The following is a 20776-nucleotide window of genomic DNA, read 5'->3' on the forward strand; positions in this document are numbered from 1 at the left end:
ATAAATTACTATCAACTTAATTCATTAATACCCACTTAATTAACTACATATTAATACAGGACAGAACGTAGTGGGCATTAAAACAACTGTTCGTACAGCCAATATTTTAAATAACTGTCAATGGAGTATACCCTTTAAAAATTGTGAATCACTACATTACACACCTGTCACTTGTATAATATTGTATGTCAACTATACTTCAATTTTTAAAAAAAGGCTACATACTCTGCGGTTCCAACTATATGACGTTCTGGAAAAGGCAAAACTACAGAGACGGTAAAAGGTCAGTCACTGCCAAAGGTTGGATGGGAGTGAAGGTAGGAGGGGGATAAGTGGGTGGAACACACGGGATTTTTAAGGCAGCGAAACCATTCTGCAGGAGACTGTAATGGTGGATACAGGTCACGATGCATTTGTCAAAACCCATAAACCTGATGGACACAGAATGAAGCCTAATGTAAGCTATGGACTATAGTTAATGAAGCCTAATGTAAGCTATGGACTATAGTTAATAATAATGTTCATTCATCGACTGCGACAAATTTCGTGCCAGGGGAAAACGATGTCTGGGAACTCTCTGTATTTTCTGCTCAGTTTTTCTGTAGGCCTAAAACTATTCTAAAAACCAAAGTAAGGACTTCCCTAGAGGTCCAGTGGTTAAGAATCAGCACTTCCACTGCAGGGGGTGCCGGTTCGATCTCTGGTCGGGGAACTAAGATCCCATGTGCCGCATGGTACGGCCAAACAAACAAAAATGAAAGTATATTAATTTTTTTAAAAAACAGACATATGGGGCTTCCCTGGTGGCGCAGTGGTTGAGAGTCCGCCTGCCAATGCAGGGGACACGGGTTCGTGCCCTGGTCCGGGAAGATCCCACATGCCGCGGAGCGGCTGGGCCCGTGAGCCATGGCCGCTGAGCCTGCGTGTCTGGAGCCTGTGCTCCGCAACGGGAGAGGTCACAACAGTGAGAGGCCCGCGTACCGCCAAAAAAAAAAAACAAAGAAGACCTATGTTTGAATTCGGCCTCATCCCTTACTCACTCTCAAGCACTAATATCTCAGTAAATCAAACCCATATTTACTGAGATACTAGTACTTCTGTGGTAACTACTAGAATCCAAGCGATTAACAAGACAGAACAGACCTTTCCCTTATGGAGCCAAGAATCCCATTTACTAGCTGTAGCACTTAACTATTTGGGCTACAGTTTCCCCATCTGTAAAATGGGAATAGCAATGCCCACCTCTCAGATTATTGTGAAAATTAAATGAGTTGGTGTGGGTGGAAGCATCTAGAATTATGCCTGTAGCATAATGAGCATTCTATAAATATTTGGTGAATGTGAAGTGTGTGCAGTCATAGCTGACTTCACTAGCTGGATTTTTATTTATTTTATTTTATTTTATTTTGTTTATTTTTTTAATTTGGCCGAGCCGCACAGCTTGCGGGATTTTAGTTCCCCGACCAGGGATTGAACCCGTGCCCTCGGCAGTGAAAGCACGGAGTCCTAACCACTGGACCGCCAGGAAAGGCTCAGCCTGGATTTTTAGTGAAAAAAAAAAAGAGAGAGAGCTAGAAGGTGGAGTGCTGGGGGCTGGGGATTGAGTCAGCGGCTTAGAAAATCTGAGGAGTACCAAGGAAAACGGCAGGGAACAGCACCGGGTAGAAGAGCTTCCAAAAAGGCCTGTGGGGGAGACCACAAATGTCCACTCAGGAAACAGAAACCCACAGAATTTATTTAATCAATGATAAAAAGCCACCGAGTCCAAATGGGCAAATTTCCAGGGAACGGAGGCACTAAGAAAAGAAGCAACTGGGTAAAAACATGCCCACGGGAGGGCCACACGTACAGGTCTGATACCCTCCTGGTCCCTGTTCGCAGACAAAACAACACACAGGACAAATTCCCCAGAACCCAGTTTATCCACAAGATGTTCCAGGCTCTTGTCCGCACCTAAAGATCTTTACGGTATGCTGGCGCAGCCAGAGGGCTGCCTCTGGCTAATTTGCAGGCTGATAATTCCTAATTAATTTACTTTCTTATAATCCTTTTATAGAGACAATTTCCTTATAAAGAGATAAAGTCCTTGCACTATGAAGTCGGGGCAATTTGAAGGCTTGATAGCCTAGAAGCTATCACTGCCGAAGAAATCCAGGCTTCCCATCACCCCCACACTGGAACATTTTGGTGCCTAGTGGGGAGAGGAGAAAGCCAGGTGTGCACCAAACAGAAATCCCCGCGCCCACCCACAGGCTGACAGGCAGGGGCTCACCGGGTGGACGTCCAGGAACAAGGAATGCTCTTCTGGGTTAGGGTGGAGGCCAGACACTGCCTCTGCCAGGACTGGGTCAGCGTTGTAGAAGTGAGGATGGGAGAGAAATAAGGGTGCGTCTAGAAGGCAGAGGGGCAGAGAGGGGATGTCAGACAAAGGCAGCATGTTGGCACATCCAGAGACCTGCCCCTGTCACACCCTGAGCTGGGCAAGGGGATGCGTAGGTGATGAAACACAGCCACTGCCTGCAGTGCACCCCCCTCATGATGATGACGAGATGCAAACAACAATAACTAGACAGAGAGAATCCGTTCAGTCTGCAAATATTTACCAAGCGCCCAAGAGGCACCAGGAACCGGAACCCACCCAGCAGGGGACAAGCTCGGTGCCACAGGAAGGGTAACATAGGAGCTGCTGCTTCTGCCAGGAGACATCAAAGGAAGGAGAAGAAGCCGGCTCAAAGATGCCAGACAGAGAAGGTGAGGGAATGGCGTTCCAGGTGGAAGGGATGGCAGAAGCCAAGGCAGGGAGGTGGGAAGGTGCGCGGTGCATGTGGAGCAGACGGCGCCCGGAGGGGAATGACGGCAGCTGAGGACAGAAAGACTCGGACTTGGGTGAGAGGAGGGGCATCTGGACCGCCAAGCCAAGCAGCCCGGACTGTCTTCTGCAGGCGACACGGCAATGATCAGAGATGCTCAGGTGTGCACACCTGCAGCCAGGTCTCCCTAACGTCCACGGGAGGGGAGAAGACACACCTGTTTTGCTCCTTCTCTCCCAGCAGCTGGTCTGTGGGAGGGACGCCAACGTGTGAGAACAGGGACTGACCTGGGTCCCTCTGAGTGGGAAATTCACACCCAGACACCCGAGGCTGAAGCTGTCCATCAACTGACCAAGCGAGGCAAACGCCAATGCATGCTCGTGTGCTCAGGACAACACACAACAGGCCCGATGGACAGCAAGTCAGCGGGGAAAAGAATAAGCCTCTCTCAAAACTGACGAGGATCAAGAACCGGCACATCAGAGACAGAACGCAGACTGGCGGTGACAGGGGCCGGGGCAGAGAGATGGGGAGTGAGTGTAAATGGGTACGGGGTCTCCTTTTGGGTTGATGAGAATGTTCTGGAACTAGATTGTGGTGGTGGCTGCACAACGTTTTGAATGTATTAAATGTCACTGAATTGTGCACTTTAAAATGGCTAATTGCGGGGCTGCCCTGGTGGCGCAGTGGTTGAGAGTCCGCCTGCCGATGCAGGGGACACGGGTTCGCGCCCCGGTCCGGGAGGATCCCGCGTGCCGCGGAGCGGCTGGGCCCGTGAGCCATGGCCGCTGAGCCTGCGCGTCCGGAGCCTGTGCTCCGCAGCGGGAGAGGCCACGGCAGTGAGAGGCCCGCGTACCGCAAAAAAAAAAAAAAGGCTAATTGCGGATTAGTGAACTTCACCTCGATACGGAAAAAAAGAAAGAAAAAACAAACAAAACTCACAAGGTCTTCTTCCCTAAAACCAGCAGCCCGTCTGCTGCCAGCCAGGTGACCCGCATTCCTGTTTCTGTGTGTCTGGCAACCTCCAATGTCTAGATTCTTTCTGCTTTTCTTAGCAAAGCCAAGCACTGGTTTGGAATAAAAGCTGAGATTTAACCGCTGTCTGACTTCATTTTTCCCAGAGTCCTTTTACATTCATTGCCTTAATGCTTCTCAACATTAATTTATTCATCCTAGTACCTCTTTGATGTGTTGCCATATTCAGCTACCCCCTGCCCTGTTACACAATGTGCTTCTCTGAAGCAACTGCTATTGCTCTACATAAACAGCTATATTTTCAAGGACGAGCTTGCTATCTGAGGCATAACTGGCAAACACTTGCCAGAATCAGAAAATAAATATAGGAATAAATACAATGCGGATGAATGAATGTTGCAGATTCTAACTAGAGACTGTTACCTACGTGAGACTTAGACCCTGAGACTTTCTCTTTCTCTGTCAAAAAGAAAGACAGACGAGTGTTAGACAGGTACTTTCTTCTGGAAGTGATCAGGACAGAGAGAGAATGGAAAGCAGAAGACCTCTCTCACCACGTAAGTCAATGTTATATAAAGCTACGTCTTTGGACCTTTGAAGTCTTGGGCACCACCAGGGACAATGTTTCACAATTTGGAAAACGCTGTTTCCCATTCTCCCCTCTCACTGTGAAAGGAGATCAACAGAGCAAACACAAGGACCGCCCCCCTCCCTCGGTAAGGGAAGCAGTCACCGAGCCAGGCCCTTGCAGGCGGCGCATCTCAAACAAGCTCCATCCTGCCTCCAAGGCCAGGGTGGCAGGGTTGGGGGGAGACTGACACGGGCTGGACCGACTTGCCGTCACCTTCCCTTGCTTCAGCTTGCTTGGTTGTTGTTTTATTAATTATTATTATTTTTGGCTGTGTTGGGTCTTCGTTTCTGTGCGAGGGCTTTCTCTAGTTGCGGCGAGCGCGGGCCTCTCACTGTCGCGGCCTCTCTTGTTGCGGAGCACAGGCTCCAGACGCGCAGGCTCAGCGGCCGTGGCTCACGGGCCTAGTTGCTCCGTGGCATGTGGGATCCTCCCAGACCAGGGCTCGAACCCGTGTCCCCTGCATCGGCAGGCAGATTCTCAACCACTGCGACACCAGGGAAGGCCAACTTGCTTGGTTTTTTAATAGCATGCATGCATGTACGTGTTTCTTTCTATTTTATTTCCAAACAGACTGAGAGACAACACCCAAGTAATAAATGGTAATTCATTTATAGCTTTATGGCGCATCTAAGCAGACCTAATGGCCCGGGATCACCACAGATTAAGGGCCTCCACTGAGCAAGCCTCAGGACCCTACACAGCACAGAGGTTGGAGGAGGAAGAGTTCTCTGGGTCCGAGAACTCCTCAAGGCCCAGCAAGGGAAATGTGTGGGTATTTCTTATCTTCAGATGAAATGCCACAGAAATACAGACACAGGTGCACCCGAAGACATGTATGAGAGAACGTTCTTAGCAGCGCTGGGGTAACTGTCCACAGCAGAACCTCGTCGGATGCCCATGAACAGCAAAAGAGGTGAGGAAATGGAGGTGTGGTCCCACCGTGGAATACTATATAGCAAGGAAGAGGGCACCCACGACTGCGGGGACGGACCTCACCAATGCAAAAGTGGGCGAAAGAGGACATAAGTAGAGAAAAAGGAATATATGCTTTAGGATTCCGCTCACATAAGCACCAAAGGCAAGCAAAGCTGTGCTGCCAGCAGTCAGGCCAGTGACGGAGGGGGAGGTCACTCCTGTCCTCTTTCCCCATCACTTGGTGGAATCTCAAAGTGCACGTGTCAGTTGGGCCTCTCCCTGTATATACGTCTATTTCAACGTAAAAGAAAAATTTTTATTTGCATAATACGTACATAATTCCCTTGCACTTCTGAAGTTCTCTAGGCATGTGTGCTAAGATGAGGCCGTGCGATGTTCATCCCTAGCCCTTGGCAGTGGACGGATATGTAGTTTCTGCCTGTCCAGCACCCACTCTTTCTCCTGGAACCTATACCCCGAGAAAGCCCCTCCCCTATTTTCAGCCGCCTGTCACGTGGGTGCTGGCCCCACCCACTGGAGCCAGGGGCTGAGCATGTGACACAGCCTGGCCAATCAGCATAGGCCACCCTTGGACACTTACTGGTTCACAGCTGGTCGTGTGATGCAAGCCAGCCCAATCAGAGCAAACTCTAGAACTTTTGCTGGAGTGAAGAGGAGCCAGTTGTCCCGTTTCTGCAGGACCCAGAGCTGGGAGGAGGTGAGCCTGGAGGCTGGAGGGGAGAGCCTGCCTCGCAACAAAGCGGTCTGGAGGAAAACTGAGCTAGCACATGGCGAAAGGCGGCTTCGGACAACAGCTGAGCTCTAGAGCTATGCCTAATGCAAAGGTAAACCGAGAAGTACCCTTTTAGGCCTAATCAGGCTGGTGTAGCACCTGCCACTTACCACGGCAATCGTGTAGCACACAGCCCACCAGGTGTCTGCACTGTCAGCCCACCTACAAGCAGAAGTTCCTGTAAACACCAGTGAAGAAAGAATGAAGCGAACAGGGAACAAGGGCAGGTGGGCCAGAAGAGGCCACGACAGAGGTGGGCACTTCCAGGCCCCAGCTCCAAACCCTTCACGCACGGAGCACCTCACTGCCTGAACTTGGGGAAACCATCCAACCTGATGGCAGTCCTTCCTCCCAACCCTGCAGCAAACTACGCCTCCCAAATTCCCATCTCCAGCTGGAAATGTGGTTCCAACCAAACGGGCCGCAGAAGGCGAGACCTCGGAAGATAAGGCGTGGCTTCTTGTCCTACCAGCTAGGGTGTCACACCCTAGCCTCGAGCCTCAATTCCCTCGGTGCAAGGTACACCCACACATCCATACGTTCCCGTACTGTGTGAGCACCCACTACATACTGGGCCCAATTCTAGAAGCTCAGGACAGAGTCCTGCGTGGAGTTTTTACAAACCAATACAGGAGACAGACAATAAGTGAAATAAAAGACACACTCAGTGATTTCGGGGACAATCAAGGGTGAAACGACAGGAGCAGCTGGGAGGCGGGGCAGGGGGGCAACTTCAGGATGGAAATCAGAGAGCAGGCCTCCTGGAGGAGGTGGCATTTGAACAGACCAGAAGCAGGTAAGGGAATGATTCACACAGATCTACAGCAGCCTAGGGAACAGCGGATGCAAAGGCCCTGAGGCAGGACCAAACGAGCTACATCCTAGAAACAGGGAGAAGGGGCGGGGCTGAAGAACATCAGTGGGGAAAGTACAGGAAGAAATGACATTAGAGAGACTGGCAGAGGCCAGATCCTGACGGCACTGGGGCCTCTGTGGGGATTTTGCTCTACACGCACGGGGCGCTAGTAGACATTTCAAGCAAAGGATTGGGTGGCAATCCGAGATTTTGAAAGGTCCCCTGGGCTGCTTGCTGGAACAGTGTCCAATAGAACTTTCTACGATGATGAAAATGTTCTCTTTTTTCACTGTACGTCCCACAGGGCAGTCTCTAGGCACGTGTGGGTGGGAATCATTTGAAATGTGGCCGGTGCAAGGAATGCACTGCCTTTTTAATTTGATTTCATTCAAACCAATTTCAATTTACCTTTTTTTTTTGGGGGGGGGGTGGTGCCGCACCATGCAGCCTGCAGGATCTTAGTTCCCCGACCAGGGATTGAACCTGTGCTCCCTGCGGTGGAAGCGCAGTCTTAACCACTGGCCCGCCAGGGCAGTCCCCGATTTCAATTTAAATAACCACACGAGGCCAGCGGTGACCGCACTGGACAGTCTGGGAAACGGATGGTACACGGGGCGGCCACAATGCAAGAGGAGGGCCAGCTAAAGGGCCCTGGACCACGAAGCGGCGGGGGAACGGAAGAAAGCAAGGATGCAGGCAGGGCGCACAGGGCTTGCTGGCGACCTGGATGAGGGTTGGGAGAGGGAAATCAAGCTGACATCCAAGTGTCCAAATTGAGCATGTGAGGCGGGGCCGTCTCGGGGACTGGCACACAGCTGGAAAACACTGACGATGTCAGAGGACAGTGTGCCAGCGCCAGGGGCCGCATCCAAGCCCACAACTGCAGAACAAGAGTTCACGGAACCATCAGGCTGCTGCCAGCTTCCTTCCCTCCCCAGGTGGGGTGGAAGGTCCTCCCCATGAAGCCTGCCTCTCAAGCCACCTATCACGACCTGGGAGGCAGAACGATGCCCTTCCCAAAGATGTCCGCACCCTCATCCCCGGGACCTGTGAATAAGTTAGGTTACACGACAAAGGGAATTAGGTCGCAGGAGGAATGAAGGCTGCTAATCCGCTAAAAATAGAGAGCAGTGGCCTAGATTATCCAGGTGGGCCTGATATAGTCTCCAGGGCGCTTAAAACTGGACAAGGGAAGCAGAAGAGCTTCAGAAAAAGAGATGTGACCACAGGAGTGGGATCAAAGACTTGTGATGTTGCTGGTTTTGCAGACAGAGGAAGGGAAACCTGAGCAAGGGATTCTAGGGGCTTCTAGAAGCTGGGAAAGGCAAGAGAAACGGAGAGTCCCCGTCAACCTCCAGAAAGGAACGCAGCCCGCTGACACCTGGATCTTAGCCTGGAGAGGCCTGTGTCCGACCCCTAAACTACGGAGCTGCTTAAGATCATAAACTTGTGCTGTTCTAGGCCACCAGGTTTGTGGGAATTTATTACGACAGCAACCGATATACCCAAAGCGTATTTTTTTTTTCTGGTTATCCTTCTGCTGCCCTATTTATCTCCAGCCTAATGGGATTATCAAGAGTATGGAGGCCATGGTGTAAACAGACAGATAAGCCCCTCATCACGGGCCACACCCTCCCGCCCTCCCGTGGGGAATGACACATACTGAACCTGCAGGTGCTGACATTCTGAATTCCGGACTCCCGGCACGGGCAGAAGCCCTCATTGGGCGGGTAGACGGACCCGTTGGCAAATAAGGTGTTGGGAGCCACGAAGCGAAAGGTGGGGATGCCTTCGAACACCCCCTGCTCCTTGTAGATGAGCTTCATGGACCTGCGGGGACAAACGATGGAGGATGACACCCCAGAATGAGGTGGCTGGAAGTGGGTGGCCCGAGTTGAGCCACGCCCCACGGGCACGGCCACCCCCCGGGTCCCAGCAGCCGCCGTCTCTCGCCCGGCGAATTGCAATGACCTCCCTTATGGGTCTCCCTGCCTCCCCCGCCTACGCCAATCCATTCTCCGCAAGCAGACGGAGCTTTAAAACAAGGACAGAATATATCGCGACCCCACTTACAACTGCAATTGTTTCCAGTCTAATCTAGAATAAGATCTAATGTCCTCACCATGGCCCACAAGCTTGTAGAGGGTCCAGCCCCTGCCTACCCATACTGCACCCCACAGGTGGTATTCCTCCCACATGCTCCATCCTGCCCCAGGGCCTTTGTATCTGCTACTCCTGCTGCCTGGAACGTTCCTCCCTCATCCCCACATCAGACCTCAGTTCTTCACTCAGGTCACGGTGCGGTGCCTGGAACGTTCCTCCCTCATCCCCACATCAGACCTCAGTTCTTCACTCAGGTCACGGTGCGGCTGTCAGCTCCGTAGGCAGCAGCAACGTGGCCGACACCCTATTCCCTCTTCTGCTCACCCTGCCGTATTTCTCAAAGACACGTCTAACCTCGAACATGGGCTGTGGATCAGAACCGCTCCACCTGTGCTGTCCACAGGGGCCACTCAGCACACGTGGCCTTAGAGCCCTTGAAACAGGGCCTGTCCAAGTCAGGATGCAGCTCTACGTGTCAAATGCACTCCACATTTCTACGACTTGATACCCCCAAACAATGGAAAACAGCTCTTCAATATTTTACATCTGTTTACACATTGTGAAATGATACCATTTTGGATCTCCTGGGTCCAACAAAACATCATTAAAATTAATTTCACCTATTTCTCGCTACTCTTCTTTAATGCGGCCACTAGAAAGTTTTAAACTGCAGATGGGACTTGAATTATATTTTTATTGGAGAGTGCTGGCTTAGACAATAGTATCATGTCAATGCTGAATTTCCTCATTTTGGTGACATGATGGGGTTATGTAAGAAAATGTCATTTTTAGAAAACACCCACTGAAGTATTTAGGCGTCCAATGTACTCTCAAAGGGTCCAGGAAAAATATACAGAAGGAGAGAGAGAGAAAGAGAGAAGTGTGGGATGAGGATAAAGCAGAAGGGGCCAAAGAGAAACCACTGGGAAATTGGGGAAGGCGATGTGCAGAAAGTTGCACGTTCTCGCAACTTTCCTCTAGGTTGAAATTCCTAATTTTAAGAAGTGAACACACACACAGCAAAAGCGCCTCCGCTCTCTGACGCTCCCCTGGGGTGCGTGGGCCTGAGTCCCCCACCAGGACATGACTCCCAGGGAACCATTTGTCTCTGTGGGGACCCCAGTGTCTCGCAAAGACAGGGCTCCATCAGGGTTTGCTGGGGAGGCAGGTGGGTCAGAGTTCACATCAGTGAGATCCCAAGCAAAGGGTTTTTCCAGAGTGGCCTGAACAGAGAAGCCGAGGACAGGACAGCACCCAGAGAAGAGCTCTAGGAGCCACTGTCTCTTCTCACCCCTCGGCCGGGGCCACCGCCATTGTTCAGCCCCAAGCTGACCTCCGAGGCTGCTACTCTGGAGACTGGAGGGGCTGCAGGAGAGGCACCCAGATGCCACAGCACCCAATGGGAAATTAGGGCAGCCGAGCAAACAGCACAGGGGGCCCATCGCTTGCCTTATGGCACGGTCCCCGGCAGTCCTGCCCATTTCCTGCCCACCACGACCGAGCTCCAACAACCGCCAGCAGCCTCTGTCTGGGCCTTGCAAAAGCACCAGCGATTGGCGTCTGCCCTTCATGGGCAACCAAAGAGAATTCAAGATGGCGCCAAAGGCCGCCGGACACACAGAGAGACGAGCGCTTTGCAATTCACACCACAAGCCGCTTGATTCCGCTCTGAGCAGCCACAAGGCAGATTTCCCAGGAGGCCCAGAATGTCCCACGTCGGGGCAATTACCGGCAGGCCTCGGGGCTGTAGAATTCCAGCGAGGATTCAGGAGTCATAAACGGCGCCCATATCTGCCCGGAAGTCCCATTAATCATGTTGCACTGATCGGAATGCCAGAAGTTGACCTGTGGGGACGCAAGGCCTCGTAAAGAAATGCTCTCGGGCATTTCCTACCTGACTTGGAGCTGTGACCTCACGGGCCATGTGCCCTGGGGGATGCCACTACCCACTTGCCAGAAGCCTGTCCCCTCGGAGAGACAGCCTGGTGCAAGGTGAGCAGGCTGTGTAGACAGCCAGAGACACTGTCGACTGCAGCTCCCCACTCCCTAACCATGGATCCCTGAATGTGCAACTTTGCTGGGGACTCAGTTACTTCATCTGTAAAATGGACCCATCACTCACATCTCCAAGGAGCACAGTGAGCAGGGGACACTGACCTCCTCACCTCTCAGAGAGGAAGGACACTTCCTGAGAACAGATCAGGTTAGAAGGTAGCCCAGTAAGCAAAATATTTAAAATAATGATGGTGGCTACCAGATCTCAAAACAGTAGTTGCCTCTGGGGAGTGAGACCTGCACAGAAAGAAAACAGACTTCTCACATTCTACCCCTCTGTCCTAGGAGAAGGTTTTTAGGCATGTGTACATTTATATATATATATATATATATATATTTTTTTTTTTTTGGGCCACCTGTGGGATCTTAGTTCCCCGACCAGGGATCCAACCCAGGCCCCCTGCAGTGGAAGCACAGAGTCCTAACCAATGGCCCTCCAGGGAAGTCCCTGTACATTTTTATATTGAAAAAGCAAGCCAAAGAGAATTTCAGTAGCGCCCATTCGGAACGGTTACTAATGGTTGCAAATGGTAACCCTGCCTCTCTGGGCACTGATGGGGAATAACCTGTTCCCCCCGCTCAGGTCTTTGCCACCATCACCCAGATAAGCGTTTGGAAGGTGTGAGCACCACCACTGCACAGTCATTCTCGTGCATGATAACAAAAGGCCACCAGGTAAAAAAAGCAAGTTGCAAAACTATGCACATAGGATGATTTCACTTTGCTCCAAGGAGAAAAAAAAAAACACACGTGCAAATCGCTACAAATAGGAAGAATATACCCAACGCTGATAACTCTGGGTTTCCTCTGTGACTCAGGTGGGAGTGGGGCTGGATGTGTGAAGTCGTACAAAGTGCACTTTATATCTATTATTTTATTTTTTCATGCGAATGTCTTCCTGTGTTTCTAGCGTAATTTTTTTTTTTACTCAATAATCTTTTACTGCAGTGGATGGTTATATCATCAGTGTAATATCTGAAGCATTCTCGTTAGTGAGGCATCAAAGAAACAGTTCTGTTCCCAGCATACACGTAAATAATCAGTGTCTATGCCCCCCCACACACACCTGGAACAAAGAGCTAGATTTTGGGGATTTTTTGTTTGTTTTGGTTTTTTAGCCGCATCTTGCGGCATGTGGAACTTCCCCGACCAGGGATTGAACCCGCGCCCCTTGCAGTGGAAGCCCGGAGTCTTAACCACTGGACCGCCAGGGAAGTCCTAGTTGAGCCTTAAACATAGGTAAAATCCCCAACTCTGAGAGCATCTTCCCTGCGGATGCAACCCCCTCGTGTTTTTGTTTTGTTTTGTTTTGTTAATTGGAGCACAGTTGGTTAACAATGTTGTGTTAGTTTCAGGTGTACAGCAAAGTGATTCAGTTATACATATACGAGTATGTATTCTTTTTCAAACTCTTTTCCCATTTAGGTTATTACAGGATATTGAGCAGCGTTTCCTGTGCTATACAGTAGGTCTTTGTTGGTTATCTATTTTATATATAGCAGTGTGTACATGTCAATCCCAAACCCCTGTTTGAAGAGGAAGAAGGTGCACTGGGTGGCCTGCCCTGGCAGCCCCTGCCATCCCTACCCGGCCCCTGTACGGGACGGCCAGCGCCTCTTGCCCTCACCTTGCTGACCCCGTTCCACTTGTCCACGAGATGGATCCTGCTGAAGTTTTTGACCCCCGTGAACACGGTGAAGAGCCCGGAATCAGAGTTGTTGAGCTGCAGACAACGGCAGAGAATGACACCTTTAAGCCCCAGGATGGAGGCAAAGGACCCGGGGACCAGTAGTCAAGCCAGCCCGCTTAGTTACAGACGGCTCCCTCTTCATCCGGAGGACAGGGGCCTCGTTATCTTGTTCACCGCTGCATCCCCAGCACGTGGGGGTCAAGAGGAGGAAGACTTGGGGGCTTTCTAGGAGGGACACTCCCCTGATGACAGCATCCGTCCCAGAAAGAGTCCCACCTTCCCTCCCAGACTCTAGGAGAGTCTGGTTCTCCTCCTAGGTGAATAGTAGGGCCACCCCGTTACTCCCCCAAAATTAAAATAAAGCATGGCCACATGACCTCTTTGATCAGTGAAAACGATCAATGAGGAGAGAAGTGGTTTGTCACTTCCAGGTGGGAGCTTTGAGAGCCAGTGCATGCAATGTCACCGTGCTTTCTGTCGCTGCTACAGAAACCAGGGAAGTGTGTGTCCAGCTGGAGCCTCCCTCAGCCTGGGTCCCTGAGTGACAACAAAGAGCAGAGGCCCACTGGCCACCCGCACTGGACATGGCATATAAGCAAGAGATAAACTTTTGTTGTTTTAAGCCACTGAGATCTGGGGGCTGCTAAACCTGGCATATCCTGAAGCATACAGGCACACAGGACCTGATGTTTATCAAGTACTTTCTAGGCAGGAAGCACAGGCTTTGGCACTCTGAGGGTATTTCTTAGAAAAAGATTTCTAATTCAGAGCGAAAACATGCAAAGCGTACAAAGAAATGAGTGGCTGCTGGGTCGAATCTAGAAAGCACCCTTCCGAGGACGCCATACAATGTACGGTGTAGCACCCGTTAGGAACTCAGTAGGGGGTGTTGAGTGGCCGAATAGCTACATCGGTTACTGACTGGTTAAGCCAGCAGGGCCCAAGTTCAAAGCCTGCTCTGGCTTCCTAATATCTGTGTATTCTGTCATCCGTCCATTTAGAGCTTCATGAACCCAAACTTTAGCCAATATAAGGGGACAGTAACAGGAGCCTCTACAAAGAGGTACTGAGAATATTAAAAGAGCTAATGTGTAAAAACTGCTGAGCACAGTGTCTGAGAGATAATAAGAACTCAAAATGCTTTATTATTATTATTGTTGTTGTTGTTATTATTATTAATAAATGCTCACCCAAAAGGATACTAACACAATAGTTATAATAGACAAAGTGTGTCAGAGACTGCTAGTCACTACCCGAAGTCCATTCTCCCCTTTCTCCTTCCTAACAAAACCCGAACCTTACTCAGGGCATCAACACACTAGCTAAAAGGTAACATTTTCCAGATTGCCTTGCAGCTAAGTGTGGCCACATGACTAAGTTCTGGGCAATGGAAAGCAAGTGGAAATTGGTTTTCTCCCTCCTAAAGAGGGAAACAGCTGGGACATGCTGTTTTGTCCTCAACTCCCCTGACTGCCCCTAAAACTCCCACCACTTCATACTTCCTGCTGTTGCCTAGAATGTGGATGTGATAGCTGGTGCTCTAGCAGCCATCTTGGACCATGTGGTAATCTTGAGTATGGAAACCACACCCTCAGGAGGGCAGAGCAGAGGAGTAGAAGAATTCTAGATCCCTGAAGAGTGTGAAACCACCACAGGAACACTGAACAGTCACTGCTGGACTGTTATTTTGGGATTTCCACTATACATACTCAAAGATAAGTTTTAACATGCTACTCAGTTGGTAATAACTTTCATTTGTTTACAAGTTTACAGTTTGCTTTGACAAGAATCATGTCACTTACCTTAAACTTGCCAACTTACCCACACACCCAGCACCTGTCATCCTAGTCAAAAATGTACTGAGCAGCTACCATCCGCCCAGAACAGAATCACGATTCCTCCCTCCCACTGCCCCCAACACCAGATCAGCGGAGCCCCAAAAGGAGGCTGAAGCTGGAGCAACTCAGAGGACTGGTTACAACTTGTGGTTGAGGGAGCCAAGGTCAGGGATCTGCCTCTACATCAGATCATGATTCAGGATCCCAATCACTGACCCTACTAGGTCAGCAGGGGTCAAGGTTAAGAAAAAGCAGGCAACTCAGAGCAAGGCTGTAGTTGACATTTGTGACCCGCCTCCCTCCCCAGCAGCCACGCCCCTTTCTTTCAGCAACAGTCACATCATTTGCGCCTGGATCAAGCTGCATCTGAAACCACCCCTAGAGTTTTCAATTATATAAGCCAATGAATTCTCTATTTCGCTTAAGCCGGTTTGAGTTAGAGTTTTCTGTAATTTACAACCCACAGCTCCTGGGCCCCCAACCAGCTCCAAAAGCGAGCTGGTAACCGGTTCCCAGGCTGTGTCAGTGGAGGACAAGACAGAGGCCCTGAATGTCTCACTGGGCCACACTTACCTCAGCAAATAACCCGAACTTGCCCTTGAAGGGGAACATGTTTGGGAAGTACTTATTGACGAGGTGGATGAGGGGATCCTCGTAGCCCCACATGATCTCGCTGACAGTGCGGTTCATGAAGGCACGTTCGCCAAGGGTGCCGAACGCCAAGGTCATGATCAGCTTCAGGCTCATGGGCCCATTCTCCATCATCATTGCTGCACTCTGCAGAGCCAGGGGACACCACGGGTTAGAGGCCAGACACAGCTGGTCTGTCCTCCCTGAACTTCAAGCCAGGCTTCCAGGCACAGCCCATCTAGAGAAACGTTCAGGCCTAGAAGGGTCCCTGCAGTGGACACGCGGGGCGTCTGGGTCATCCGGAACCATTCCCTGATCCTTCAGGAATAGGACCACCTGTGCTCTTGAGTTCAGGCCGAGTTAACTCCACCCCTAGCAGGCATGTGGCTTAGGCCTGGCCAATCAGAAACGTTCCTCTCGGGACTTCCCTGGTGGTCCAGTGGTTAAGAATCCGCCTTCCAGAGCAGGGGACGTGGGTTCGATCCCTGGTTGGGGAACTAAGATCCCACATGCCGCGGGGCAGCTAAGCCTGTGCGCTCTGGAGCCCGCACACCACAACTAGAGAGAAGCCCGCGCGCCGCAACGAAAGATCCCACGTGCCGCAACCAGGACCCAATGCAGCCAAATAAATAAATATTTTTTAAAAAAACAGTAAGAAAGAAACGTTCCTCTCTGTGTACGTAGCCCAATCACAGCCAACAAGCCCCAAGGAGCCAGTCGGCTGGGACTGTGGGGTAGAGAGGGGGAGTGCCTGTGGCTGTCCTTGAACGTGGGGTGTGCAAGGCCATAGCCACCCTGAGGGGCAGGTCGGCCAGTGCATGGAACCATCACAGATCCGGGCAACCTTGTTTGTACTCTGCATCAAGCCACATCTGAAACCACTCCTGCCCTTTCAGTAACAAGAGCCCACATATGCCCTTTTTGCTTATGCCAATTCAGAGCACCTTCTACTATAACCTTGTAACCAAAACAATCTTCATGGAGACTCGACTCTAATTCCTTAGCCCTCCCAAACTCCAAGACCCCAAGCACCTCTTCTACCCAATATCTGGGTGCTTAGAATTTAGGTGAGTTTATTTTCTAATCTTTGCTTTCCTCTGGAGATACTGTCTTGGCACTTGGTTTATGTTTTAAAGGCACCTCATCCAAAAGCTAATCTCCACCTGTAGAAAAGGGAACAGAGCCAGCATTTCCTAAAACATAGAGGTCTGACTCCATGGGAACTCACAAGGGTCTCCTTTACGTCATGATTTTTTAAAGGTAATAAATAGATGGTTTTTAAAAATCATAAAAGGATACAAAGCAAAAGTCCCTCTCCGACCCCTGACCCCCCTCTTCCTATTCTTCTCCCCCAAGGCAACCCACTGCTCTGGGCTCTTGAGTATTCCTGCAGAGAGAATCTACACCAGCAGTCAGCAAACTACGGCCCGTGGGCCAAAGCCAGCCCACGGCCTGTGTTTGTACAATCTGGGAGCTAAGAATGTTTTTTTATATTTTCAAATGGTTGAAAGGAAAACAAAAGAAGACTACTCTGAAAAACATGAAAATTATATGAAACTCACATTTCCGTATCCATGAAACAGTTCCATTGGAATATAGCCACACCCACTCATTTATGTTTTTGTCTTGGACTGCTTTTGTGTTATGCTGGCGGAGTTGAACAGCTGCAACAGAGAACGTCTAGGCGTCCAAGCCTCAAATATCTATCTGGCCTTTTACAGAAGCAGCTCACCCTGGTCTAGGCACGTAAAGGCGCTTGTGTGGAAGTGGGTACGTGCGTGCAAGTATTTCTCCTTTAGAAATATTTGAAGTAGGGGCCTCACACATGTGTTCTGCACCTTGCTTTTCCCCAGTTAGATATAACTAAGAGACTGTTCCATGACACCCCCTGCAGCCCTGCCTCCTTTTGCTGGCTTTATACTAGTCCACTGCCTGCCCACGGTAGATGATCACAACATAACTCCACATAACACACGTTTAGGTTGTTTCTAGAAGTTTGCTCTGAAAACGTTGCTGAAATAAATATCCTTGAGAACAAACATCTTTGCCCACATGGGTTATTCTGTCAAGAGGACAAATTCCTACCTATGAAATTTCTGAGGTCAAAGGCACATGCAATTTATATTGAAAATCACTACCTTCCAACAGCTCATACCAGTTCCGTGCCTAACGACAGTATCTGTTTCCACACACGCTCCTAAGCCCTGGGCGTTATCACACAGTCTTTGCCAACCGGCTCGGTGGGAGAAAATGACTTCACTGCCAAAACATGTGTATCTCTGAGGGGGGCAGCTGCAAGGCTTTGGGCTGCATTTTCTGAGCTTTTGTTCTGTCCACCCAACGGACTTACCAGGTGCCTTTACGTCTGATCCTGAGCCCAGCCCTGGGCCAGGCCCAGACCAAATGCCTGATGACCTTCAACTGGGTGGACAGAGGACTGAATGGAAGTCTGCGTGCCACAGAGGGCAGACTCACAGCCCAAACTTCGTAGGTTCAAAACCCTAATCTGCTACTCACTAGCTGAGTGACCTTAGGTAAGTCACCTAACCTCTCTGTTCTTCAGTTCTCCTCCTCTACAAATGGAGAAAATAATGGTACCTAACGACCATGGGATCGCTGACAAGTAAACAAGGTAACATGTGTACAGCCTTAAGCACAAGTTCTAACATGCAGTGTTAGCAAGATGCTCGTCCGGCAGGCCTGAGACTGCTCTCTCTAGAAAGGCCTCCTGGCCAGGCCGGCCTTTGGCTGGTGTCTGAGATCCTGGCTTTAGGAGGGCGTTCACCACCCCGTAACTAAGAGGGGCTCACTGCACCTGGACTGTACCAACGTGGTTTACTGGACCTACATGACCAGCCCCCAATAAACACCCTGGACGCTGAGTCTCTAGTGGGCGTTCCTGGTGGAGGACACCCACCTGTATTGTCACAAGTCACCGCTGAAGGAACGAAGCGTCCGCTGTGTGACTCCCCTGGGGCAGGGCTCTGGAAGCCTGTGTCTGGTCTCCACCCCACGTGCCCCTTCCCTCTGCGGATTCTGTTCTGTCTCCTTCCACTCTACCAAACCAGCCAAGGGCAGGACCACATCTGCTGGGTCCCGTGAGCCCTCCTAGTGAGTCAGCGAACCTGGGGGTGGTCTTGGGGACCATGACACTCATGGCAGGCAGTAAATCCAGCTACTACAATGACTCTCACCTGCAGAGAACGGACACCCTGCCCTTAACCTCCCCCTAAACACCACAGACGACGACACGGACCCCCATTCAGCGCCCCCCCGCCAGTACCTCGTTTTGGAGATTTTAGATTTGCAGAACTGAAAAGAGGAAGACCGTGACTTTGGCCAATATCCCCAAACCAGAGCCCAGGATGCACCCAGGAAGCCCACTGGGCTTAATGCCACCGCAGGGGCCACAGGCTGTGCCTCAAGGGACTGACCGGTGCAGGGGGCAGAGAGACAGAAGGGGCGCCTCACCAAGACCAGGATGTTGGGCATGACGATACTGTCGCTCTCTAGGCCGCGGGACTTGTCAGGCTGGAACTGGAAGCTGCGGTACTCGAGGAAGGACACCGTGTCATTGTCATTGAAGGTGATGTTGCTCTTGTGTCTGAACTCCCTGTGGGCGAGGAAGCCGGCAGGTCAGCTGCCTGGGAGCCAGAGGCCCTCGGATGTCTGCACCAAGCTTGGCCACCTCCCCTCCATCTGTCCTCCCGCCACCTGCCCACTGCAGGGCACGGCACCAAAGCCTCTGTAACCAGATCCCAACAGCCCTCCCCCTGGCCAAGCCGCCGCCGCCCCTCATCAGTCTCTGCCGGCTTCCCTGCTCCTCCGGGGTGGGCAGGGAGGATGGTGGTGAGGCATATGCGCTCTGAAGACAGAGGGTGGGGTCTTGAATCCCGTCTCCATCATTTACTACCCCAGCCTCAGTTTTCCCACCTATAAAATGGGAGTGATGGCACTTCCCTGCCGGTCCAGTGGTTAAGACCCCGCACTTCCGTTGCAGGGGACACGGGTTCAATCCCCGGTCGGGAACTAAGACCCCACATGCCGCAGGGCGAGGCCAAAAATAAAATAAAATAAAATGGGAGTAATAACAAAACCTACTTCATTAGGTCCCTACTTGTGAGGATTAAGTGAGTTAATGGTTGTCAGATGCATTGAAAACATTACAAATCAGCGGCAAGTTTCATTGCTGCTCTGCTGTCATTATTCTCCCTTGTTCTGCAAACTGTTCTCCACAGAGCATCCAGAAGAATCTTTGGAAAGGGGAAATCAGATCACGTCATCCTCTCGCCCACCACCCTCCTTTGCACACAGGATAAAAGCAAGCTCCTACTGTGGCCTCCGGGGTCCTCACCATCTGACACCATCCCGTTCTCAGACTTCCTCTCTCCCACTATCCCCCTCACTCCTAACACGCCAGCATTTACGCTGCTTGGTTTTACCTTACTTGTCCACTTGTTTATTCCCTCCCCGCTCCCCATCGAAATGTCAGCTCTGTGAGGCAGGGGCTTTTGTCTGCCTTTAACAGTGAACGGGGGAACTTCCCTGGGGGTCCAGCGGCTAAGACTCTGCTCCCCCAATGCAGGGGGCCTGGGTTCGATCCCTGGTCCGGGAACTAGATCCCAAATGCATGCCACAACTAGGAGTTTGCATGCCGCAACTAAGGAGCCCGTCTGCCGCAGCTAAGACCTAGCGCAGCCAAATAAATAAATAAATATTTAATAAAACAAAACAAAAACAGTGAACTGGCACAGTGCTTGGCACACAGGAGGCACTCAATAAACGCTTACGGAATGAAGGAATAAATAGGAACTTTGGCAAACCAGACTCAGCTCTGACACAGAAGCCTTTCATGGGTGAGCAAAGCCAGGGTCACAGTTTCCTGAGGGCACAACAGGCAGAACAAGAAGTCGGGCCTCGTATTCCGACAGGCCTCCCTGCCTCTCGGAAAACTGCTCGGGCCAATCCAACGAGCCCAGTAGCCACTGGAGATCTGCACCCTCTCAAAGAAAACAATCAAACGAAGAGGCTGTGGCAGCAGTGGTCAGAATGGAACGGAGCAGGACCCCAACAAATCCTTTCCATGTGCCCCATTTTGTGTTTGTAGGAAATAGGCTTCATTCAGCTTCCTTGACCTCCCCTGAGTTCCAAAGGGTAGATTCAAACAGTTGCTAATCAGGGGAGGGAGGGGATACAGAAACAAAGGAGGAGCAGTCAGGAGACGATAGTGCCGCCTGGAGCAGGGTCCTGGTTCCCCCTCAAAGGATACACAGAACAATATCTTGGAGTTGTTCTGCAGGAACTAAGGCCCCCACCCAGGTGGAGGATGGTAACTTCAGGCCGAGCACAAGATTCCTGGGACACCACCCAGTTACCTCACCACCAACCAATCAGAAGAAAGTTTTGCACACAGTGGGAGGTGATGAAGGCTCTGACTCGCTCCCCAAATGATTTCCCTTTAAAAACTTCCATGGTCAAGC

General features: G+C 50.9%; 1 protein-coding gene across 9 annotated transcripts in view; it reads right to left on the reverse strand.

Moving 5' to 3' along the window:
• Window positions 1-20776, reverse strand: part of SCARB1 (scavenger receptor class B member 1) — a 110224-nt gene that overhangs the window by 14975 nt on the left and 74473 nt on the right. For 8 of the 9 annotated variants that reach the window (XR_010933386.1, XR_010933387.1, XM_067701177.1 and 5 more), the window contains 6 exons: window positions 18768-18909; window positions 15240-15443; window positions 12766-12861; window positions 10813-10928; window positions 8644-8810; window positions 2273-2391 (listed from right to left, as the gene is read on the reverse strand). Coding sequence is in view for 7 of the 9 variants with exons in the window: in XM_067701177.1 (XP_067557278.1) it covers window positions 2273-2391; window positions 8644-8810; window positions 10813-10928; window positions 12766-12861; window positions 15240-15443; window positions 18768-18909 (844 nt within the window). In the remaining 2 variants the exon portion in view is untranslated. The remainder of the gene's footprint in view (window positions 1-2272; window positions 2392-8643; window positions 8811-10812; window positions 10929-12765; window positions 12862-15239; window positions 15444-18767; window positions 18910-20776) is intronic. The other variant, XM_067701179.1, reaches the window with a different exon arrangement.

The sequence above is a fragment of the Pseudorca crassidens genome, chromosome 12 (genome assembly GCF_039906515.1).
Source record: "Pseudorca crassidens isolate mPseCra1 chromosome 12, mPseCra1.hap1, whole genome shotgun sequence".
In the NCBI taxonomy this organism is placed as follows: domain Eukaryota; kingdom Metazoa; phylum Chordata; class Mammalia; order Artiodactyla; family Delphinidae; genus Pseudorca; species Pseudorca crassidens.